Consider the following 23,815-nt stretch of genomic DNA (forward strand, 5'->3'; position numbering starts at 1 on the left):
CTGACTAAATCTCACAGCCGTGATCTGACATTTGCAGTCTCACCTTTTCAGGCTTGGGTTTTTCCCTATGCCACATCAAAAAACAAATGCGTGGCTTAGCATCACAGAGATGTTAAAACACACTGCATCAGAACCCCTTCCGGGCAGGGCACCGAACTGGTGATGCTGTGGCAGGAATCTCTCGGGCATATCTCCCAGGCCTCCTTAGTTCTCGGTGGGCTTTCCACGCAACGCGGCAGCTCCGTGGGGTGAGTTAGGCTCCTCATGAAGCCTCGCACTAAAACCAGAGCACAACTCGGAAGGCTCAACTCCCTCCTTTGCACAATCGACCAGCATCGACGGCCGAGGTCTCTTACCGCGTCAAACGGGGAAAGAAGGTACGAGTTGAGCGGGGCCTTCCCCACACTCTCACCTCAGAGCCGCCTGCCCACACGCCCCGCCGTGGAGAGGACGGGCGGCGAAACTCAGCGTCCGGGAGGAACCGGGGACGGCCCCACGCTTCCGGACCATCTGCGGCAGCCTCCACAACCGGGACAGCGCCTTCTGGCACAGGGGCGAGGGAGCGAGCGCGCGAGCGAGCGGTGAAGCGGCGGCGGCGGCATGCGCCCGGCAGGTCGGTGAGGGCGGCGCGGCGGGCGCAGGTGTGAGGGTGCGCGCGTGCGAGGGTGCGCGGGTGTGAGGGTGGGCACGCGTGCGAGGGTGCGCGTGTGCGAGGGTGCGCGCGGGTGTGAGGGTGCGCGCGGGTGTGAGGGTGCGCGCGTGTGAGGGTGCGCGCGTGTGGGGGTGCACGCGTGTGTGGGGGTGCGCGCGGGTGTGAGGGTGCGCGCGTGTGGGGGTGCGCGCGTGTGTGAGGGTGCGCGCGGGTGTGAGGGTGCGCGCGGGTGTGAGGGTGCGCGCGGGTGTGAGGGTGCGCGCGTGTGGGGGTGCGCGCGTGTGTGAGGGTGCGCGCGGGTGTGAGGGTGCGCGCGTGTGGGGGTGCACGCGCGTGTGAGGGTGCGCGCGTGTGTGAGGGTGCGCGCGTGTGGGGGTGCGCGCGGGTGTGAGGGTGCGCGCGTGTGAGGGTGCGCGGGTGTGGGGGTGCACGCGGGTGTGAGGGTGCGCGCGCGTGTGAGGGCGCACGCGTGTGAGGGCGGGCGCGGGTGTGAGGATGGGCGCAGGTGTGAAGGTGCGCGCGGGTGTGAGGGCTGGCGCGCGCCGGTGCGGCCGGGCAGTTCGGGCAGCGAGGCTGGAGTCCGGTTAGAGCTTTGCATGGCCAGGCTTCGCCAGGGGAGACGAGAGTTGGAGGGGGCTCGGTGTGAAGAAAGGCACGGCAGGCCGAGCGGACGTGGTGGTTTTCTGCCCGAAGGATGAAGCGCGGAGGCAATGGTGTTCGATGAGGTTCCTGTGGAGAAGTGAGGTGCGCAACTTTGCTTCCTCACGCTCTGCAACTGCGTGTTGGAAGAGTGGAGAAACCTACAGGAGGTATTCTGTGTTTTTTTTCTTGACAAAGCTGGGTGCTTTTTTGGGTGTATACCCTGTTGTTTTGCTTGTCCCGAAAACAGTAGCTTTGTTTTGTGATGCTTTGGCTCGTCTTACCTGCTTACGTGTTGTTATGCTGGAGGCTTTCGCTGAGGTAGCTGCTCCTCAGGGCAGTTCTGGATAGCTTTTAGATAGTCCTCAGTTGCAAATGCGCTTCCTTGGTGCTACACCACACGTTCTAAACTGTGGTAAGTCTGGCACCAAATGAAAGAATAAAAGTTGTATGAGCAATGTTAGTTCTATTTTATGTGTCTGTCCACTCTGGGATAGTCTTAATTGGCTAATCACATGCGTTATTAATTAACAATTGATCATCCTTCTTCAGTCTCTTAGTGTTGAGTATGGGATCTGACTTTATTTCGTACTGAGCAGCAAAACCCTGCTCGGCTTTCCCCGGGAATATCAGCTGCCTGATGTATGTTTCCATTAGTGTTTGCTGCATTATCTGTGCCCCAGAGCTGTGAGTGCACCTTTTGTTACTCCCTGGTCGGTGTGGAACTTACCATCTTGTATACCGGTGGGAAAAATCAGTGAGGAGATAAAATGACTTAACAAAAGTCGCATGGAAATTGGAGGTAATCCTGAATGGGTAACCCCTGACCCCTTGTCCCTGTGTTCATTCTTCCCAGCCATGTTACCTTATTCACAGCAGCACTCTGTATTTGCTGCTTTCATTTTCTGCTTGTGCGTTTGCAAGGCTCAGAAACACTCAAACCAGTGGCTACAAAGCTGGGCACCAACTAAGTGGTAAATAAATGAAAGATGTGTGGCCAGATGCCAGAGACTTAAGTTGCTTGCAGGACAGAATTCAGCTTTGTCTTTGTGACTTTCCTGTTAAGTCAATATTTTATCCTCACTCTTAGAAAGAGGAATCAAGAAAGACAGGTGTGAAGGCTTGACTCTGAGAAGGTGACTTAATGCCTTGGCTTACTGCTCTGGTTTATCACTTTAAATTACTGTTTCAGATGTCAAGAATTTTTTTCAGAGTATCTAATATTCTCTATAATTTTCTAACATGAAAGTAACCACGTTAGATACTAATTACCTAACAATGTTAGTTTTGCAGGCCATCTCTACCTACTACTCATTACACAGATGAAAACACTAGAGGAGCAAGGCAAAGTGACTTTCCCAGCTGTTGACTATTACTTATAGATGAAACAGCCAAACTCAGGACTGTTTTGCTTTCTACCTAAAGCTGGCTGTAAAATGGATGCTTGTTTTTCTAATGTCTAGCCTTTGGTAGGTAGGATTTTCTGTCTAGACTTGCAGTCTTTTCAAGCTTTTTTTTTAAGGGACAAAGTAGCATTCATAAGCAAAACCACATGTTTGATAGCAGTTCTAAATATGCCTGTGCTCTCCCAGTTATTAGACAAACAGCTATTTCTAGATGTCACTTGTACTGTCATAATCACAGACTTCTGCTTAGTGCTCATATTATATGAATGACAGTTATACAGTTGTGCATGACCTGGGGACATCCATTTTTGAAGTCTGCCTTTTGGTGAATAACAGCAGTCACATCCTGAGTTTGCATGTGGAATTGCTGGAGTAATTGCTGAACAAATCCCCAGGAGAGACGCCTGGTTTCTCAGCAGCTTGCAGCCAGCTCCACACATGGGCACTGGCAAAGAAACAAGTAACTGTAGGTTCAGCCAGCAGTGGACATAGAATCATAGAATCAGCCACGTTGGAAGAGACCTCCAAGATCATCCAGGCCAACTTAGCACCCAGCTCTAGCCAATCAACTAGACCATGGCACTAAATGCCTCATCCAGGCTTTTCTTGAACAGCTCCAGGGATGGTGACTCCACCACCTCCCTGGGCAGCCCATTCCAATGGGAAATCACTCTCTCTGGGAAGAACTTCCCCCTAGCATCCAGCCTAGACTTCCCCTGGCACAACCTGAGACTGTGTCCCCTTGTTCTATTGCTGGTTGCCTGGCAGAAGAGACCAACCCCCACCTGGCTACAACCTCCCTTCAGGTAGTTGTAGACTAATCTATTAGTAATTTGAGTATCAAAGACACCAATATGCTAAAAGCTGCTGTCATTACATGCTTAACAGCTGCAAATTGCTTGAAACCAGACACAGGTGTTTATAAATAGTTACAGCTTGAGTCTGTGGTTCTTTGCTTCTTGTAAGCTTAGGGCTGTTGAGCAGTCATTTTTGTTATATGACCAGTTGCCAGCTAATGATTCTCATTATACCCAGGTATTAGATAGTATTGCAAACAAATTTACAGCAGGAATTAAAATTCATTTCAGCAGTGGCTTGAAATCACTTTCATGATAAGCGAGCTCACAACACATCTACAGGAAATACAATTGCTGCCTGAGTGCAGCCTACTTGGAATATCACCATTCAGTGGTACTGGGTTACTACTGTCACTAGAGAACAATGTTTTCCTAGTACACCATCTGAGCATCGACTCAGCCTTCAAACTCTTAGGTACACAACAATGTATGGTGTGATTATAAATGGAAAGTAAACTTGCTTCTTCCTTCCTTTTTCGATCGCGCAGATAGAGTATCAGCGTGCTTAAAAATATAAGGACAGATGTCGTTAAGAAAGATGCCAGGATTTTCAAATGCATATAGTACCTTTCTGAAAACTTGGCACAGGCAGTTCACAGAGAGATTTTCTGAAATGTCTGTATGCTTTTTAAGAGCCTGATTGTTTACTTTCTTTGAAATGCTTAGCAATTCCTGAGCAAGTTGAAGAGAAAATACTGTTATGCTTTGCCACAGGTGGATATTTGAGCACTCAGTCTATTTGAGGCCAAGTCTTGGATGGGCCTCAGATTCTGAAATATGCAGGTATAGTGATGGTTTGGATATTACCCACCCCACCCCCCCACACACTTAATTAAAATCACCCAGACTAGACTCAGCCACTGGAAATTGAAGAATGAAGCTATATTTACAGCTTAGCTGTATAAATTTTAAATATCTGCTTGTATATTGTGCTAAGCTGGAAATCATAGAATCATGATTCTGTGATTTCCAGCTTAGCACAATATACAAGCAGATATTTACAATTTATACAGCTATATACAGAAATATATAAGTTAAAAAGTAATACAGAAACACGGCAGCCCTCACAGAAACCTGAGTTCCCAGGAGGGGCTCCCAGCCACCCTTCCACCTTCTTCCCACCCCTCCACCTTACCCAGACTTTGCCTTACTGTCAAGGTGAGTGTCCTGGATTAGGGTGGATCCCTCCCCCAGTAGAATAAACTTACTACAACACAGATTTTTTTTTTTTTTTAAAGTCAGGGAAATATGAAATTGTATTTCTTGTAGTTTAAGTATAACAGTATAAAGAGAAATAAACTACTAGAGAAAAAATATCATAACCTTAAGGAAGATGGGGAAGGGGTCAAGTGGCGGCAAAGCAGCAAAAGCAGCAGTAGCCAAAACAGCAGCAGGGGAAGTTTGCAGGCAGGCACAGCTCAAGCAGCAGAAGCCAGCAAGGGGAAAGGACAAGCTGTGTTTCTAGACATAAAGCTATGATGCTCCAATGAAATGGTATTAACTTACCCACTGTTGCCATTATATGGCCTATCCCTGGAATGTTCACCTCTCCCCTACATCTGAGCTAGAAAATCAGCTCAAATGGCCACAGTGAGTTTAGAGAATCAGCCAGGGGGCTTCGGAAGCAGGTGGATTTAATTAGTCAACAAGTTAGAGAAGGACATGCAGCCAGAGCCAGAGAGAGCAACTCTGTTATATATGTTTGTGTTCTTGTTCTTACAGCAAGCTTGTGAGTGAAGTAGACATCACCACTGTTTCCTTTTCACAGCCTGTAATCTAATTCTTCTCAACAAAATATCCCAGCTTGGCTCAAACTAGCACAGCTATGCAATAAACACACATGTTAACAGGTCAGCTGCATGACAGCTTTCAGGGTGATACCCTGAAACGGTGGTACCTTCCAACTTGTGGGGAAACAATGCCTGAAGAGAATGAAACTGCATCTGTTCAGTCCTGTGTTATCATTTTCTTCTGCTGCCTGTTTATAAAATTGACTTGAACATGATTGTTAGGATGGTGTATCTCTTTGCTTTCCACTGTTTCATGTGCAAATGTTGTTAATGATGTGGCACACGTAGAAGACGTGTATGTGTCTTCCAACAGAACAAAAAATTGTTGTGAACACACTTAATTATAGTCCCACACTGTTTTAAGCAAATGACAAGTAATTCTTGTGAAGACAGGAGAAGGTCAAATATTCAGCATGTAAAAAAAAAAAAAATCTAAGTGTGAGTCTTCCTACAGCAGAGCTTTGCTGTGCAGACAGACCCCAAACTAAGTCTAGAAAAAGGACAAGAATTCCCTTGGTCGAAATGATGTGTGGAAGGATATTACTTTTAAGTATTTGTGGTAGTTCACTGAAATTTATTGTGTTGTCTTGGTGTCACTTACTGGCCTTCCAGTATCTTAAGAGGGCTGACAAGAAAGCCAAGGATGGACATTTTAGGATGTCAGATAGTGATAGAACTAGGGGGGAATGGAGCAAAACTATAAGTGGGTAGATTCAGGTTGAATGTTAGGAAGAAGTCCTTCACCATGAGGGTGGTGAGACACTGGAACAGGTTGCCCAGGGAAGTGGCAGAAGCCTCATCCCTGGAATTTTTTTAAGGCCAGGCTGGATGCGGCTCTGAGCAGCCTGATCCAGTGTGAGGTGTCCCTTCTCATGGCATGGAGGTTGGAGCTAGATGATCCTTAAAGTCTCTTGCAAACCCCTGATAATTCTATGATTCTGTGGTAGCATGTTTGAAAAAGAAGAAAGGTAGTAAGATGTCTGATGTTAAACATCTCGTCCAAGAATGACATAGAAAACTAGGAATGATACTCAACATATTAGTGTCTGAAATGCTACAAACCCAAGACCCCAAACAGATATAGTAGTAGTAGTAACAGTAAAATAGTATTATTTCCTTTTGAACTGGAAAAAAATCAAATTCAAAGCTTATTCAACTTCTGCAACCTTTCTGAGCATCTGTACAGAATTTTAATAGTGGTGGTTTGCAGTGTGCGGTACAGGGCTTACCTTCTATGTCCAAATAAGCTCTTAGCAGATGCTGAGATAAGAAATGGTTTTAGGAGCATACATTCCACCTTCTCAGTGGTCAGTGTAGTAGTGAGTCTTTCAGAGGCTTTGCTTGAAAATGCTGTCTCTAGCATCCCCAGCTGTCATGATGTACTACCCAATAGTTTTACTTATACAGCTGAGATTCCTGCTGCAGTATTTCTTTGTTACAATTGATGAATACAATACTAAAACTGGGGGGAAAAAAAGGCAAAAGAAAATGAGTTGAGGAATTGTTAAATGATTGTTAATCATTTATTGGCATTTCAGGTATTTCCTTTATATGTGGTGTGAGATGCATGTGTTAGAGTGAAAGAGCATTTGTATGTTTTACCTTTCGTTAGAAAAAAAGAAGGGGATTTTCAGAACTGCTGTTGCTTCTGTTTAAGAGCTAGAATCAATTGGCGTTAGACTATGAAGTTGAAATGTAATACCTGTGACAAGTCCCCTGGTTTTACCTACTGACAAACTTGAAGTTGCTGAACCTTGCAGATTTTCAAGCTGAAAAAAATAACTACAAATGTCTTCTCTATTTCCCACTAGAATGTCATAGCAGATGTCTTTATTCCTCAATTCCTTAATCTTATAAGAAAATATTTATTCCTCTGCCTCTGAAGTCTCCCTAGGTCCTATACAACTTCTTTTTTTTTTTTTTTTAATCTTTGCCCTTGTGAAACATTCCCTAGCAGTTTGTTGGTTTTGCATGAGTTTGGAGTAAAGAGTTTGGAAAGAAACAGGGGACTACATTCATACAAGTTCTTCATCTTATGCTCCCTATTTAGCAAAACCTCTTAAAACCATAAGGAAAACATCCATCCCATCAGAAAAGCAAGCTCTGTGGCTGTATCTGATCTTTCTAATGACGTGTACTGCAGCTTCTGGTTAGCTCACATCCTTTGGTTTCCTTTCTGTGGAAGCCCTCAGAGTGCTAAGGAACGGATGATTCAGGCGTGCCTGAGTTTTGCTCTAACTCCAAGTTAAAATGCGATTGATCAGTGCAGCTGGATCTAGGAGCTCATACCTGATCCTAGATCCCCTGCTCTAGAAATACTTCATTAACCAGATAAAAGGATCTTCTTACAAGAAATAGATATCAGACAAAAGTTCACTAGCACCACCCCTGCAAACCTGACTGGGATCCTGTCTAAGGTTCCCTGAATCCTTCAAGTCTGTGGCCGTTTGAGCTAGATTTCTAGCTCAGACATAGGGGAGAGACATTCCAGGCATAGGCCATATAATGGCAACAATGGATAAGTTCTTATAATTTCATGGGAGCATCAAGAGCTTTTTGTCTGGAAGCACAGCTTGTACCTTCCTCTTGCTGGCTTCTGCTGCTTCAGCTGCCTCTGCCTGCTATCTTCCCCCGCTGCTGATTTGGCTGCTGCTGCTTTGCTGCCACTTGACCCCTTCCCCATCTTCATTAAGGTTATTATATTTCCTTAGTCGTTTATTTCTCCTTATACTATTATATTTAAACTATAAGAAATACCATTTCATCTTTCCCTGACTTTCCAAAAAAATCCATGTTGTAGTGAGTTTATTCTACCGGGGGAGGGATCCACCCTAAGCCAGGACAAAGCCCTTGTATGGGAATGCAAATACAGTTCAATTATTGCCTTAATGTACGGTGCCCTCTGTGGTTTTCAGTGTTGGGGTTGTGTGTGTGTTCTCTTTCTCGAACAAAGCAAGCTATTTTGCTGTCAAAATGTAATGAAGTAATGATATTTTCCCTCACAATTTATCATTATATTTTCTTTGGGGAAAAAAAAACCCAAACCCACAAATACTACATTTTTCAGCTGTTCCCTGAGGCACAGGGGGAATGTTCAGTCACGAAGAATAAATAATTCAAGCTTGTTTACTGTAGTTGGTAAAAAAAGTGGTGGTGTCTTGTTGGGCTTTTTAAAATATCAGATTAGAGGTAAGACTTTATTTTTCAATGGTAAACACAAAGTTCTAGAAGCTTTTGACCAAATAGAAACATGTATGGAGTGCCATTGAATTTCTGAGAAATTGAATAATATGCATGTTAAACATATTTTCATGTAAGTGCACCCTTCTACTATTCATCATTTTCATTTATTCATGAAACCTGAACAGTTTAAATAGCTGGAAGGAAAAAAATATATTATGCCTGGAATGAATTGAGCAAAGACAATTTAGAGTCATTTGAGAACTGAAAATAAAAGAGCCTATCTTAAGTAATGCTGGACAAGTGAAGGACTATACTGTGTTCAGTTTTGGGCTCCCCAGTTGAAGAGGGACAGGGATATGCTGGAGAGAGTCCAACAGAGGGCTATGAAGATGATTAGGGGACTGGAGGGCATGGCTTATGAGGAGAGGCTGGGAGATTTGGGACTTTTTAGTTTGGAAAAGAGAAGACTGAAAGGGGATTTGCTAAATGCTTATAAATATCTGAGGGTTGACCAGGAGAGGGGGGGACAGGAGCAATGGGTGTAAGTTGCAGCAAAAGAGCTTCTGCCTCAACACAAGGGGGAACTTCTTTACTGCAAGGGTCCCAGAGCACTGGAACAGGCTCTCCAGGGAGGTTGTGGAGTCTCCTTCTCTGGAGACATTCAAGACCTGTTTGGAATTTTGTGAGTAATAAGTGTCCAGACAATCTGATGTTATAAGACAAAAAGAAAAGTTTGGTTGTGTAAGATTTTTGTTTCTTTGTTTGTTTTTGCTGTTGGGATTTGTTGTTGTTGTTTTTTAAAGCCTTTAAGCAGTTTCCATTTAAATGATGTTTTCCCAAAGAGGTTGCGGGGTCTCCTTCTGTGAGGACTTTCAAGGCGCATCTGGATGTGCTCCTCTGTGATCTGTGTTACATAGTACTGTCCTGCTCTGGCAGGGGGATTGGACTTAATGATTTCCTTGGGTCCCTTCCAACCCTTAACATCCTGTGACTAAATACAGTGTAGGTTTCAAAGCAGTTAAATGCTAATGTGATAGTGAGCACTAATAACTTTTATCAAAGTCAGAAGTGTGGTGTTCCTCAGATTTAAGCCTTCTGTGATTAAAAAGACATGGCCACTTGCTCTTTCTTAAACTATAATGTGTGTGACTGACAGAAACCAATTATTTCTTTTAAGTAACAAAACCATGCAATGAGCAAACCATAGATTGTGACTTCCATTAGCTTCATGACAGGGTACAAGCAGACCGTGTCTACCTAGAAGAGTTTCTTCCCTTTATAAGCTCAGTTTAGCTGAGCTTTTGAGGAGAAACTGTCTCAGTCAGATCTAGCATGTTTACAACTTTAGAGCTGACTTGGGAAAAAACAAAGACCTCTGAAAAAATGACAGTTTGATCATCATCATTTCTCAAATGACTCCTGTTTGTTCAAGACAAGTGAAATAAACAATCCATGTGATAGGTGTCTCGGTTCCCATTTACTTCAAAGCAAGTTGTTTAGGCCTTTAAGGAAGCCAAATAGAACAAACAATTTCTTCATGCATGTTTAAATTATTTTAGCTGTGTCCAGAAATTTCTAGCAGCTTAATCTTTGCTTGTAATTTATATTTAGATAACAAATTCAGTTAAATTTGAAATTTACTATTAATTTTTTTTAAGGGTAGGGCTAACATTACCAGGAAATTGAATAAAGAGTGAAGCAAAGAATAGGATGAGGTCAGTCAGGTGATTTATTTTTAAAGTATGCTCAGGGTCTTAGCCAAATGGTGAGTTGCTCTAAGACAGAGCTGTGCTGCAAGTGGCAATCTTCCTTTGCCATGAACTTCAGAGGCTTGGATTTATCTCATGCCTTACTTTCCCTTTTGTCAGCAGAAGTGTTAGGCAGCTGCAAGATAGAACAGGCTGAAGAGTTGATCCAAGTGGCAAATGAAAAAGTTGCTGTTGTGGCTTTTAGCAACTGCATAGCAGAGATGTTGAGGACTGCTTCTTCTGTCAGCCACGAGATTTGTATGTGTGTGTTTTTAAGATATATGTGCACTGATGGCAGTAATTTACAAAACAACGTAGGATGGTGCATGTGTGGTATAAACTTGTCCATGTTCTTCCTATATTGAGGGCTCCAGAGCTGGATGCAGTACTCCAGATGAGGTCTCACCAGAGCAAAGTGGCAGAATCACCTCCCTGGATCTGCTGGCTGCTCATCTTCTGATGCAGCCCAGGATGCCGTCTGCCTTCTGGGCCACAAGATCACACAAGCTCATGTCCAGCTTCTCATCCATCAGCACCTGCAAGTCCTGTTCTGCAGGGCTGCTTTCTATCACCTCATCTTCCAGTCTGTACTCATAGTGAGGATTGTTCTAGCCCAGGTGCAGAAACCTGCACTTGCTCTTGTTGAACCTCATGAGGTTCACCTAGGCCCACCTCTCCAGGTTGTCCAGGTCCCTCTGGATGATATCCCATCCCTCTGGTGTATCAACAGCACCACTCAGCTTGATGTCATCTGCACACTTGCTGATGGTGCACTCAAGCCCACTGTCTATATCATTGATGAAAATATTGAACAGTTCAGGTCTCAGTATGGATCCTTGAGGGACACCACTTGGCACTGTTATCCATCTGAACTTCAAGCCATTGAGCACTACCTTCTGGATGCAACTGTCCATCCAACTCCTTATCCACTGAAGAATTCTCCTGTCAATGGTAATCTGTAATTTAGGAACTGTTGAGATGTCATCTATGGTGAATTCATTGTGTTTGACCACAGTGGTGATACTGTTTCAAGTACATTGCCATGTAATGGTGATGGCCTGATGATTGTTGTCTGCTGTGTCCCTGGTGTACACATTACTTAATGTGTAGGACGTCTTCCATGTGTTACTTCTCCAGATCACAGCAGCTGGAACCACAGCAACTTGCCCCAACTGTTATTGCTTGCAAGATCGGTGCTTTCTGTTTTGCTGTACACACACTATTTTCTGAGGTATCTTTTCTTGTGATAAATGCACTGGGTTTGATGAGATTTGTTTCTTCTAACAGTAATTAACACCTGCAGAATGTGTTTTCTTATTTCAGAGAAGTTGAACTTAAACAAGCAGAGTCAAAATGTTATCCTAAACCCAAAAATCCGTTGTGATGGTTTGGGTGTTACCTGCGCCCCCCCCCCCCCCACTTAAGAAAATCACCCAGAATAGGCTCAGTCAATCTGGCAATTGAATGAAGCTTTCTGTTTACAGCTTAGCACAATATACAATCAGATATTTACAATATATACAGCTATATGCAGAGATTTACAAGTTAAAAAGGTAATACAGAAACACAACAGCCCTCCCAGAAACCAGAGTCCCCAGGAAGGACTCTCAACCACCCTTCCACCTTCTCTACCTTATGCTCAAGGTGGTTTGGAGGGTCAGCAATGAGGGTTAGGAAGCGGACAGATCAGTCAGGTAGCAAGTTAGGTTAGAGAGAGAAGTTCATCCCAAAAAGCCCAGAGAGCAGCTCTGTTACCTATGTTTATGTTGTTGTTCTTATACATCTCAGCAAGCCTATGAGTGAAGTAGACATCACCATTGTTTCCTTTTCACAGCCTCTCATCTAATTCTTCTCACCAAAACATTCTAGCTAGGCTCGAACTAGCACATCCCTGGTCTAAGTCAGGAGGGGCACATCTAGAGATTCTGATAAGATAAATGCTGGCAATTAAATAAATTACCTAAGTATCCTTTCATTAATTCTACCTTAGCAGTGAAGTTTAGATTTTTTTAATTGTTTGATGTTTATAGATCTATAGTTGCAGTGATAGTGTAAGGGAAAGTTTTGGGTGGTGGTCATTTCTAGTTCTAATAGCATCAGCTCAGACAAACCTGATATAACTTGTTCAGGTTTTTATCTGACCTTAACTACTTGCTCCACAGCAATCATAAAAAGTAGTGTATTGCTTCGTCTCTATACTGTCATTATGTTATATTTTTCTCTTTGTGGTTTTTTCCTGCCTAAAGCTTTTCTGAATTATCTGATTTCATGCTACTAAAATCTACAAAAGGTGCTATTTGCTCTCAACAAAATAACTGTAATGACACACAATTTTGCCTTACTGTGATGGAGATAAAGGAGGGAGTGTACCTTGGAACAGATATCTGAGTTCTGACTTCTATATTCTGTGTTCATACTTGCTCATTAGAAATGAGAGCACCTGTCCATGAGTAGATATTGAGCTATGAATGGATGAGGCGACTACAAGTAAAGACATGGAAACAAAGTCTTGTGAGGAGAGGCTGAGGGAGCTGGGGGTGTTTAGCCTGGAGAAGAGAAGGCTCAGGGGTGATCTCATTGCTGTCTACAACTACCTGAAGGGAGGTTGTATCCAGGTGGGGGTCGGTCTCTTCTCCCAGGCAACCAGCAACAGAACAAGGGGACACAGTCTCAGGTTGTGCCAGGGGAGGTACAGGCTGGACATTAGGAGGAAGTTGTTGCCAGAGAGAATGATTGACATTGGAATGGGCTGCTGAGGGAGGTGGTGGAGGCACCGTCCCTGGAGGTGTTCAAGAAAAGCCTGGATGAGGCATTTAGTGCCATGGTGTAGTTGATTGACTAGGGCTGGGTGCTAGGTTGGGCTGGATGATCTTGGAGGTCTCTTCCAACCTGGCTGATTCTATGATTCTATGGCTGTGAGAACTGAGGTTTTTTTTTTGTTCTGGAGAAGAGGAGGCTGAGGAAAGACCTCATTGTTCTTTACAACTGTATGAAAGGAGGCAGGAGTGAGGTGGGAGTTGGTCACTTCTCTGTAGGTTCAAGTAATAGTACAAGAGGAAATGGCATCAAGTTGCACCAAGGGAGGTTTAGATTGAATATTAGGAGAAAAATCTTCACTGAAAGAGTGGTCAGGCATTGGAACAAGCTGTCCAGAGAGTAAGCACCATCCCTGTAGGTGCGTAAAAAAACGTCTAGACATGACACTTCACAGTTTAATGGTCATGGTGGTGTTAGGTTAGCAGTTGGACTCAAGGGTTTTAGAGGAATTTTCCAACCAAAACAATTCTGTGTTTCTATATATTTGCAGGACAGATCAGAGAGAGGCTTAAACCAGAGAATAAGGCCATATATGTTGAGGAGAAGAATCTTTTTGGGTGCAGTGGTAGCTTTGTGAGGTTTGATAATCAGATATCACAGTATCACCAAGGTTGGAAGAGACCTCACAGATCATCGAGTCCAACACTTTACCACAGAGCTCAAGGCTAGACCATGGCACCAAGTGCCACGTCCAATCCTGCCTGGAACAGCTCCAGGGACGGCGACTCCACCACCTCCCCAGGCAGCCCATTCCAGTGTCCAATGACTCTCTCAGGGAAGAACTTTCTCCTCTCCTTTCTAGACTGCCTGGGTAGAGTCCACACTTAGTTGTCTCTCTTATCATTGTCACAGTAGGGAAAGTCAGTGGGATTTCTATTCAGAGAAAGCCCACAGGATCAAGCCTACACTCATCCTATCTGCGGGAAAATTGTTCCTCTCTGCAGAAACTAATTTTGCATGCTCCAGACTTCCTTGAGCTTGGTGAAAAGAATAACGAAGATAGGAGGCTTGATTTTATACAGCTAGAGCAAGTGTTAGTTTTCACACACAACTTGGAAATTAGCAACACAAAGTACATAAACAATGAAAATGTTCTTAGGTGCTCATTAAATAGGCATTTGAGACTAGAAGTGCAGCAGCTCTGTTGGCTGATGCAGTGATGGCAGGAATGTCCCATGCTTTAGGATAATTGCTCTAATTGAAACAGGTGTGCCTCAGCGCGGCAGCAATTTAGCTACTTTGTCATCTCACTCCCAGGTTTACAAGCAGGCTTTTAGAATTTTAATTTCCATTAGTGGAACATCTCTGAGAAGCACCATGACCGAGTTGAAAACATTTTCCATTATCTGCAAGTAGTTCTAAAGTGCTTTCTCCTGTCCTTCCCGTGAAGAGTCCATTTTGGCTTGCTTCAGGGGATTTGCCTCGCAGAATTCCAGCAACCAAGAGCTAGAGACACATTACACGTTTTGAGGCACATTTACTGGATGTGTCAGGTGCACTGACTGGGAAAATCAATGCCTCCTGGATGGGTGAGGGGCAGTTCATTATGCTAAGGCCACTGATTAGTGCTGAATTAAATGTTCTCATTCTGTTTCTAGATGCTAAATTGCAGGGGTTGTCTGGAGTGCTAATGAAACAGTTTTTCTGTAGTTGCTTATTGTTGGTGATTAGGGGAAGCAATATGAAGAGAGCAATAGCTGAATCTGTGTAGAGATTGCAAGGGGCACAAGAAACTGAAGGTCCTCTGTTTCTAGGTTTTCATTAAAACTGGTATATGTGCTTGTCATCTTCATCCTACATACAGCCTAAACAGAAGCAGTCTTCTTGAGATTAGAAGAAAGATTTTGCAGGTCTCTTACACTTCCTTATGTTTCTCATGCTCCTTTTTTTGGTCACTGTGTTGTGACTCTTGGCCATACTCATATTTTTATTCCACAGAGTGAAAGGAATATAGAGGAATGGGAGAGCAGAAGAGATGCCTTGGAGGGAACAGAGACATTTTTCAAACACTGGAAGTTTTAAACCCTATGGATTTCAGATGAAAGGCACATTTCTGTGGAATGGAAACTCAGGGGATAGTGTTAAACATTCATGTTGATTGGCGTTTGGTTTGAACAATGAAACTAGAATCTGAAGATACATTAGACTTTTGTTTACCCAGATGAGTGCACTTTTGCCTTCTAAAGTCTTGAATTTCCCCCACCCTGACTCTCTTTACCTGGAAAAAGCTACTACATTTTGTGTCACTTTCTAGCATAAGGAGATACTCAAAGTAATCCTGGTGAGGGTAGTTTATTCTTTATGATAGAATTAAAGATGCAATGGATGTCATTCCATATTGCCTTATGTTGCCTCAGTTTTATTATGAGAAAGTGAGCAAAAACTTCTATGCTTTTCCACTTCTCCTTCGAGGTATTAAGAAACTGTACATAATTAATACACATTTCTTGAAGGTTGGTTGTGGGATTTGAGCAGAACTGAAGTGAAAAGAACAGGCAGAGTAACTGAACAGACTTAGGTCATTCTGATAAGGAGGCACAGCTGCAGAAAAGTGGCCTTGGGAGGCTGGCAGAGAAGCTGCTACCTGTAGCTGAGTTGTGAGAAGGCAGGCTGGTCAGCCCTGGGAAAAAGAGATGTTATAGCTAAGTTGTTGCAAAGGGGGATTAAGGGAGGACAGTCCATCTCTGCCTCTGTAAGCCTATCAGAAGTACCTGTCTCTCTACCGAACTCCACTATATAGGTATCATGCTTAGCTTCAATAAACAGATTGACCGTTATGCATCACATTGGTGTAAGCCTGGTGTCTCCCTCTCCCACGCAGCCTAGAAGAGAGGCCAGCTCAACAGTTAGTAGCTGCTTACGTACTGGCAGAGTTGGTGCATTGTCTTTCTTTTTAAGGCTGCCATTTACATGAAAATCAAGCAAATTCCCCAAGTGAGGACATCTGTGACAAGAAGAAATGAAAGAGGAGAATTTTCTTCTTTCCCTAGCTGTTGATCCTCTCATTTCTCATCCTGTTTGAGAACAGTTTGAGGGGGAGTTTTCTTCATGCGGGTATCAAAAGCTAATGTAAGTGAGGGAAGGATATACTAACAAACTCGGATTACTTTTTCATTAGTGCTAACCGTGGCAAGCTTCTGCGGTCACAGGAATTCCTGGGCATCTGAGCAAACCAAGAAGTGACACTCTTGTGCTCCTGTACCCTGAGCTAGTTTCAGGCTAGCTGAAATATTCTAGAGAAAGAAATTAGATTATAGGCTGTGAAAAGGAAACAGTGTTGATGTCTACTTCACTCATAGGCTTGCTGAGGTGTATAAAAACAAGAACACAAACATAGGTAACAGTGGGAGTGGCTCTCTGTTGCAGCTGATGCCTGTACTTTTCTTCTTAACCTGTTTTCTGTGTAACTAATCCTTCTGCTTTCTAACCCCCCTGGCTGATCTTCCAAACTCACCTTGCATGTAAGGCAAAGTTTGGGATAAGGTAGGGGGTGGAAAGAAGGTGGAAGTGTGGTTGGGAGCCTCTCCTAACAACTCTGGGAGGGGTGTTGTGTTTCTGTATTACTTTTTTAACTTGTATATTTCTGTCCATAGCTGTATATATTGTAAATATCTGCTTGGATATTGTGCTAAGCTGTAAATACAGCTTCATTTCTTAATTTCCAGCTCAGCTGAGTCTAGTCTGGGTGATTTCATAGGAATGGGGCTGCAGGTAACACCAAACCGTTGCATACTCTTAACTGGAGAAGGTGACTCCAACAACTATGGTGATCCATCTTTTGGTTAAAACTTGGATAAATATTAGTGTTCTAGTGTCACTTTTTTTAACCAACACATCCTGAGGCAGTGGGACTGTACAGCCAACCTTTAAACCCTAACCTAATTGAAATCAGCCTTATTTAAAAGTCGAAGTATGTTAATGCTGATTTGGTGGAAACACTTGGAGTAAAATGCAGTAATCTAGAAGTAAAGCACATCTACAAACATTACACCTTTGAAAAGGAAGGAATAAGTTAACATCTGTGCACAGGACTTTCTTTTCTGAATCTAGTAGTTTTAATATTAAAAATCAGTTTTATGAAGTACTTCTTGTTCACTCCTAACCACCCAGAAACTTTTTCACAAGATGTGATGGTTTGGGTGTTACCCGACCCCCACACTTTGGAAATCACCCAGACTAGACTCAGCCAGCTCTGGAAATTGAATGAAGTTTATATTTACAGATTAGCTCAATATACAAGTAAATATTTACAATATATACATTTATATACAGAAATATGCAAGGTAAAAGGTAATACAGAAACACAACAGCCCTCCCAGAAACCTGAGTCCCCAGGAGGGGCTCTCAACTGCCCCTCTGCCTTCCCCTACCCCTCTCAACGTTATCCTAGTCCCAAGGAAGAATGGAGGTTCAGCCAGGGGGTTAGGAAGCAAAGTGGATTAATCAGAGAGATGGCAGAGAGGCTGCAGAGAAAAAAAATGCAGCTCCAAGCTCCCCAGCAGAAGAAGCAGTGACTCCCTTATCTATGTTTGGATTCTTGTTCTTATACCATTCAGCAAGCCTATGAGTGAATTAGACATCAGCACTGTTTCTCTTCCATAGCCTGTGATCTATTCCTTCTCACCAAAACATTCTAGCTGGCTTCAAACTAGCACACAAGATTACAGGATTCATAAACTGACACACCTCTTCATGAGCAGCCACCAAGCCCCAGTGTTCTGTTTGTTTCCCTTGCCTTCCTGATGTCTTTTTCTGCACGACAGAGTTCTTGAGATTGCCATTCACTTTCTAAAACACTTGCTGGTTTGCTCGTTGGAGTTTTTTCCCCCCTTTTGCCTTTCTTATTTGTTTGTTGGGTTTTGGTTTGGTTTTGGTTTTTTCTCCCTTTAACTGTTGCCATTTTAAAAAAAATGTTCTTTTTGCCTCATCTTATGCAAGTTCTTGATTCTTCCTTGGTCTGCAAAGATGTTGTCTCATTTGGTTTTCAAGATGTTCAGCAGGTCTTTTCAAAGATGCTTTCAGATGGCATGTTGCATGAGATGTGATTTTTCTGGGGCAACCACACAGCAGTAATGCCAGAACAGGGTTTTTTTGATAGAAGAACCCTTTCAGGTTATGGATGACTGCATAAATTGTCTCACTGAACTAATATATTTTATTTCTACCTTTTAAGTTGGTTTCCAAGTAGAAGTATTTGAAGCATGGCTGAATTTTGTCAGGATAGTTTAGTTTATAATGCATTAACTTTCAAGGGAACAAAATTCATCTCACATTATATTCCAAGTGCAGTTAACTACAAATAAATAGTCAGTGAGAGATGAAAACCAATTCTGGTTGAAAAAATAAGCCTTGTTAGTGTGTATTCACTATTGGGTAGTGTTGCATTAAAGCTAGACTTCAGCTTTTATTTCAGGTTAAAGGGCAAGTTTTGAAGGGCAAGTTTTATAGTGGGCTTTAGTTTTCAAGTAAGCCCCACTCAAGCATCTACATCTTAGTAAAATCTCCAAAGGCAAAAACTTATGCAACTGGAAAAAAAACAAAGACACATAGAGTAGATTCTAGTAGGGAATTTCATAGCTAGTTCAAAGGTGAACTTTAACTCTGCATTTGAAGTCAGGCAAGCAATTCAAAATAGTGATATTTCACTTTTTAATACAGTTCTGGGAAGTGAAGATGTAGGTCTTGCATTCCTGCTGCATATTGAATTTAACCCTCCATCTAGTAGGCAGATCACTGGCAGAAAACAAAAAGCAAGCGTGTCATTCAGAACAACCCCACATTTGTTTTCCCACTGGTAACTTGATAGCACTAAGTACTTTTTCCAAACCAATAAACACTGCACCAAACAGCAGCATGAAATACCTCACTCATATGAGTCTCTCCACAGTATCACTCTTCCCCTAGTATAGAGGTAGAAAAGACAAATTCAATATAGTGGCCACAATGAATTAAAGTTTGATGAGATGTATGTTGCAGAGCCTCTCTTTCACCAAGTGTGATGGTAGATATATTTCACTCTCCTTATAAAAATAAAGCTTTCTTTCTCATGTATTAAAATCAATAGAGTTAAAAAGAAGTGAAGCTTTCAATAAACATCTGAAGCCCCCTTTCTTATTCACATTTAGCTAAGATTAAAGCTGTGAACTTGGGTGGAGATATACTGCGTAGAAACAGAATCTTTTCCCCTTCTTTTGTTGTTTTAATGCAGTTCTCTCACTTTTTTCCTTGAGAATTTTTTAAGTACCCAAGCCTTGTACTGTGTATTTGCACAGGGAACTTTAACCTTATGTATATTTTTATTATGATTATCATATAATGCCAGCTTCTTAAGAATATTTCTACCAAAGAATGTGCAACTTTAAGTCCAGCACACAGGGACCTCTTCAACTGTTCTTGAGTACAATTCTGGGCTCCTGAATTCAAGAGAGATGTTGAGGTGCTGGAGCATGTCCAGAGAAGGGCAAAAAGGCTGCTGAAATGCCTGGAACACAAACCCTCTGAGGAGAGGCTGAGGGAGCTGGGGGTGTTTAGCCTGGAGGAGGCTCAGGGGTGACCTCATTGCTGTCTACAACTACCTGAAAGGAGGTTGTAGCCAGGTGGGGGTTGGTCTCTTCTCCCAGGCAACCAGCAACAGAACAAGGGGACACAGTCTCAAGTTGTTCCAGGGGAAGTATAGTCTGGATGTTAGGAGGAAGTTCTTGCCAGAGAGAGTGATTGGCATTGGAATGGGCTGCCCAGGAAGGTGGTGGAGTCACCGTCCCTGGAGGTGTTGAAGGCTGAGTGCTAGGTTGGAGTGGATGATCTTGGAGCTCTCTTCCAACCTGGTTGATTCTATGATAATGGTTGGGTCCAGCAGTTCTTTTCTGCTATGGAAATAACTTCTGTGTGCTTCCAGTCTGCGCAGAGATGATGTGTAGTTGTGTCTCTCCTTCTACATGGAGAAGAAACTTAGGCCCTTGGCTGGGTGGATGCTGTGGAAGACACCAGCAGATCCCTATTCTGCACAATCAGGACACAAAGATTCTGTGAAACTACCAAAAAACCCCTAACCTATTTCTCTTGAAACATGCTTTTTATCTCTCCTCACAGTTCCACTTATCTCTGTCCTCGTTGAAGTCCATCATGATAGAAGGGCACATGCAGAGCATTGAAGTTAAAAATGAGAGCTTTTCACTTAAGGCCTTAACATGAAGTTTCCATACATATTTGAGGTAGTCTCAAGTGAGATTATTTTGTCCTTCCCATACACTGTATCAAGGAACTCCTACTTTGTGTGTACAGTTTTAAGTTCCTTAATAAGTACTTTTAAAAGGTAGGGAGAGTGCACAAAAGCACAGAAGGAATGGTGGGAGTTCTGCAAAGCCTCTTTTGCAGTGGGAAGAGTAATAATCCTACTTTACAAACTGCAACAAAGGCAAGGCTGAGAGTCATGGCATGGCAGCCTGAGGTTAGGGAGTGTATTTCTGAGAACAGAAACTTCCTTTAGCTTGCAGAAATAGATAAAATGAAGTTCTGTGCCTGGAAGTAGGAACTTAGCAAATTCAACTCGAGTGTAAAGAATTCATCCCAAAAGGTTCTTTGGGAACTAAATGTCCTTTTAAATCTATACTTTTAAGGGACCACTACAGTGGTTTTAGTAAATGGAGAGCAGCCAAACAGAAAGGGATCTGGGGGTGCTGATCGATACCCGCCTGAACATGAGCCAGCAGTGTGCCCAGGTGGCCAAGAGAGCCAGTGGCATCCTGGCCTGCATCAGGAATGGTGTGGTCAGCAGGAGCAGGGAGGTCATTCTGGCCCTGTACTCTACACTGCTTAGACCACACCTTGAGTGCTGTGTTCAGTTCTGGGCCGCCCAGTTTAGGAGGGACATTGAGATGCTTGAGCGTGTCCAGAGAAGGGCGACGAGGCTGGGGAGAGGCCTTGAGCACAGCCCTACGAGGAGAGGCTGAGGGAGCTGGGATTGGTTAGCCTGGAGAAGAGGAGGCTCAGGGGAGACCTTATTGCTGTCTACAACTACCTGAAGGGTGGTTGTGGCCAGGAGGAGGTTGCTCTCTTCTCTCAGGTGGCCAGCGCCAGAATTAGAGGACACAGCCTCAGGCTGTGCCAGGGGAGATTTAGGCTGGAGGTGAGGAGAAAGTTCTTCACTGAGAGAGTCATTGGACACTGGAATGGGCTGCCCGGGGAGGTGGTGGAGTCGCCGTCCCTGGAGCTGTTCAAGGCAGGATTGGATGTGGCACTTGGTGCCATGGTCTAGCCTTGAGCTCTGTGGTAAAGGGTTGGACTTGATGATCTGTGAGGTCTCTTCCAACCCTGATGATACTGTGATACTGTGAGAATGAAACTAGGTCCTTTCCTGTGGTATGATTCCATGTGGTCAGGCTGAAGGAGCTCTGATACTATCATTTCTTTTGAAACTGTACAGCAAGCTTCATGGCTTTTTGTGTGCGTGAGCGAAAGCTGTAGAAAATGAAACGGTAATCACACACTACCATATCAAGCATGCCCCTATTTCACTGCCTGTGGCAGAAAATGTTCTGAAAGATGGGTATTCACAAATGTCAGCTGTCTTCCAAGCAGTTCATAGACAGAAAATGAACTCAAGAGACTAGGCTATAGTGCCTCTATTCTGCAAGTTTCAGGCAGCCTCCAGATGGGTAAACTTTGAAATGCCTCATGAATAAAGAACAAACAAACAAACGAAATTTGGAAATAATTTCTTCCTAAAAGAAAGGAAGTTCAATAATTAAAGCAGTAATCCTGGAGTGGAGATCTAGGTTTAGTTTCTGCTTTTGTACATGGGATCCTTGACAGACTGTTTAATTCTCTTTAGCTCCATCTGTACTAGGTACTTAGAGCGGTGCATCCCACTATCCAGATCCCTCGGGTGCCCGAGAAGTATTTCAACTGTGTGTGCCCAGCATTTCCATATCTCTTGATAGTCACAAAGAAGCAGCTTAGATACTCACTGCTAGCAAGTGTCAGTCAAATTCCCTGAGCTGTCAGGAGCCTGGGAGACACAGAAAGTTCAGTGGAGGTGAAGTACAGCAGCTGTGTCTGTCTCTGAGTCCCTTAGTATTGCTTCACAGGGCCACGATTTTGTACTGCTCCAGGGGTGTTAAACTACCTTGGTGTGTTTTACTGATCGGCAAATCACATGTTTTTATGGTCTCAGAGAATCATGTTTGAGATTGGAAGGGACATCTGGAAGCTGTCTCTGTACAACCACCATGCTCAAAGAAGGGCCATGACCAGACACCTTTTGAGTAGCTCCAAAGAGGGAGATATCAGAACCTCCCTGGGCTGCCTGTGCCAATGCTCACAGTAAAAAAGAAAAAGTATTTCCTAATGCTCTGAGGAAGCCTCCTGTATTCCAGCTTGTGCCCATTGCTTCTGTTCTGTACTCTCACCCTAGTAGTACAGTGCAAGAGCATTGGTCTTCTTACTAGCATCATGTTTTACATCTTGAAGGATAAGCAATGGAGAGAAAACCAGAAGTAGTTAACCAGTAATTTTTCTGGAATAAGGACAGTGAAGATAGATCACTAATGACTATCTTAATATAATGCTGCCCAAATACCCTTAACATACTGGTTCCCTTCCAAACGAAGTCAGATCATGTCAAGTGTTCAAATATATGTTCTTTACTTCAGGCACTTAAGGCTAAGTGTTGCATTTTTAATAGTGTCACCTGTTTTTCAAGAATCTAAGAGTGAGCAGAATGTGTGAATGGGCCCTGCTTTCTATACTGCAATTTTGGTATTCCTTCTGAAATAGTAGGTGAAGCTACACTACATGTGAAATATTCTGAGTTGTTTTACCAGCATTTCTGTGAACAATCTTTCTGCCTTTATCTCAAAATCAATCACAGAGTGTCTCAGGTTGGAAGAGACCTCAGAGATCATCTACTCCAACCACCCTACCATGGGCAGGGATGCCTTTTAACTAGACTTGGTTGCTCAGGGCTTCATCTTGTCTGGCCTTGAACACCTCCACTGAGGGGGCATCCACAACCTCTCTGGGCAACCTATTCCAGAGTCTCACCTCCCTCATACTGAAGAACTTTTTCCTAAGATCCGGTCTAATCCTACTCCCCCTCAGATCATTCCCCCTATCACTAGACACCCTTGAGAGCTAACCCTCACTGTGGTAGCTCTGGTGCTAAAGAGAGGAGGAGGCCAGACTGTTAGGGGCGGTGAGGAAGGTGGGATGATCCTACCTGGGATTTAGATGGGTGTACAGAGCTAAGGAAGCCCTCCCTGGGGATGCTGTAGAGCTGCGTGAGAATCTGAGGGTATGCTTTAATGCTAAAGATGCTGCGATGCAGCAGGTACGTAGAGCTGCCTCAGCGTGCACAGTCCCGTAGCTGGTACTGCTGCCTGCTTTGAGCTGGCTGGCTAACCTAGCAGAGAATTAGCCTGGTAGTTGCTAACAGCATCAAAAGGAGGTGGGGGGTGTTGCAGAGGGGGGTTCTCTATTCCTCCTTTATTAGGGGGAGGTGAGAAATCAATTTGAGGCGGTATTAATTTTTTACAAAAATATATTTATTAAAATTAATATTTACAAACTTGCCACCCCCAACCACTGAATAATAAGTTCTAGTGCAAATTTATGAAAACAATTAGGATATGATATTATAAGGATCTGATTAATAATTATCAACTTATCAACTATAGACAAAGAGAGATTTCCTTCAGGCTTAATGCCTGTTTTAAGCACTATGCTG

General features: G+C 43.4%; 1 protein-coding gene and 1 long non-coding RNA gene across 6 annotated transcripts in view; one reads left to right on the top strand and one right to left on the bottom strand.

Annotated features, from left to right (window-relative positions):
• Positions 1–508: 508 nt before the first annotated feature.
• BANK1 (B cell scaffold protein with ankyrin repeats 1) overlaps positions 509–23,815 on the top strand; it is a 202,231-nt gene continuing 178,924 nt past the window's right edge. For 2 of the 5 annotated variants that reach the window (XM_064148398.1, XM_064148399.1), the window contains exon 1: positions 515–613. In XM_064148398.1, coding sequence (XP_064004468.1) covers positions 601–613 — 13 coding nt within the window. In that variant the 5' untranslated portion in view covers positions 515–600. Of the gene's footprint in view, positions 614–23,815 lie in introns of all 5 variants that reach the window. The other 3 variants (XM_064148402.1, XM_064148401.1, XM_064148400.1) reach the window with 3 other exon arrangements.
• On the bottom strand, positions 1,174–2,237 carry LOC135177985 (uncharacterized). Its single transcript, XR_010303293.1, has 3 exons — positions 2,157–2,237; positions 1,576–1,712; positions 1,174–1,381 (listed from the first exon to the last, which is right to left on the bottom strand). It is a non-coding gene; the product is annotated as an uncharacterized LOC135177985 (long non-coding RNA).

The sequence above is a fragment of the Pogoniulus pusillus genome, chromosome 9 (genome assembly GCF_015220805.1).
Source record: "Pogoniulus pusillus isolate bPogPus1 chromosome 9, bPogPus1.pri, whole genome shotgun sequence".
In the NCBI taxonomy this organism is placed as follows: Eukaryota; Metazoa; Chordata; class Aves; order Piciformes; family Lybiidae; genus Pogoniulus; species Pogoniulus pusillus.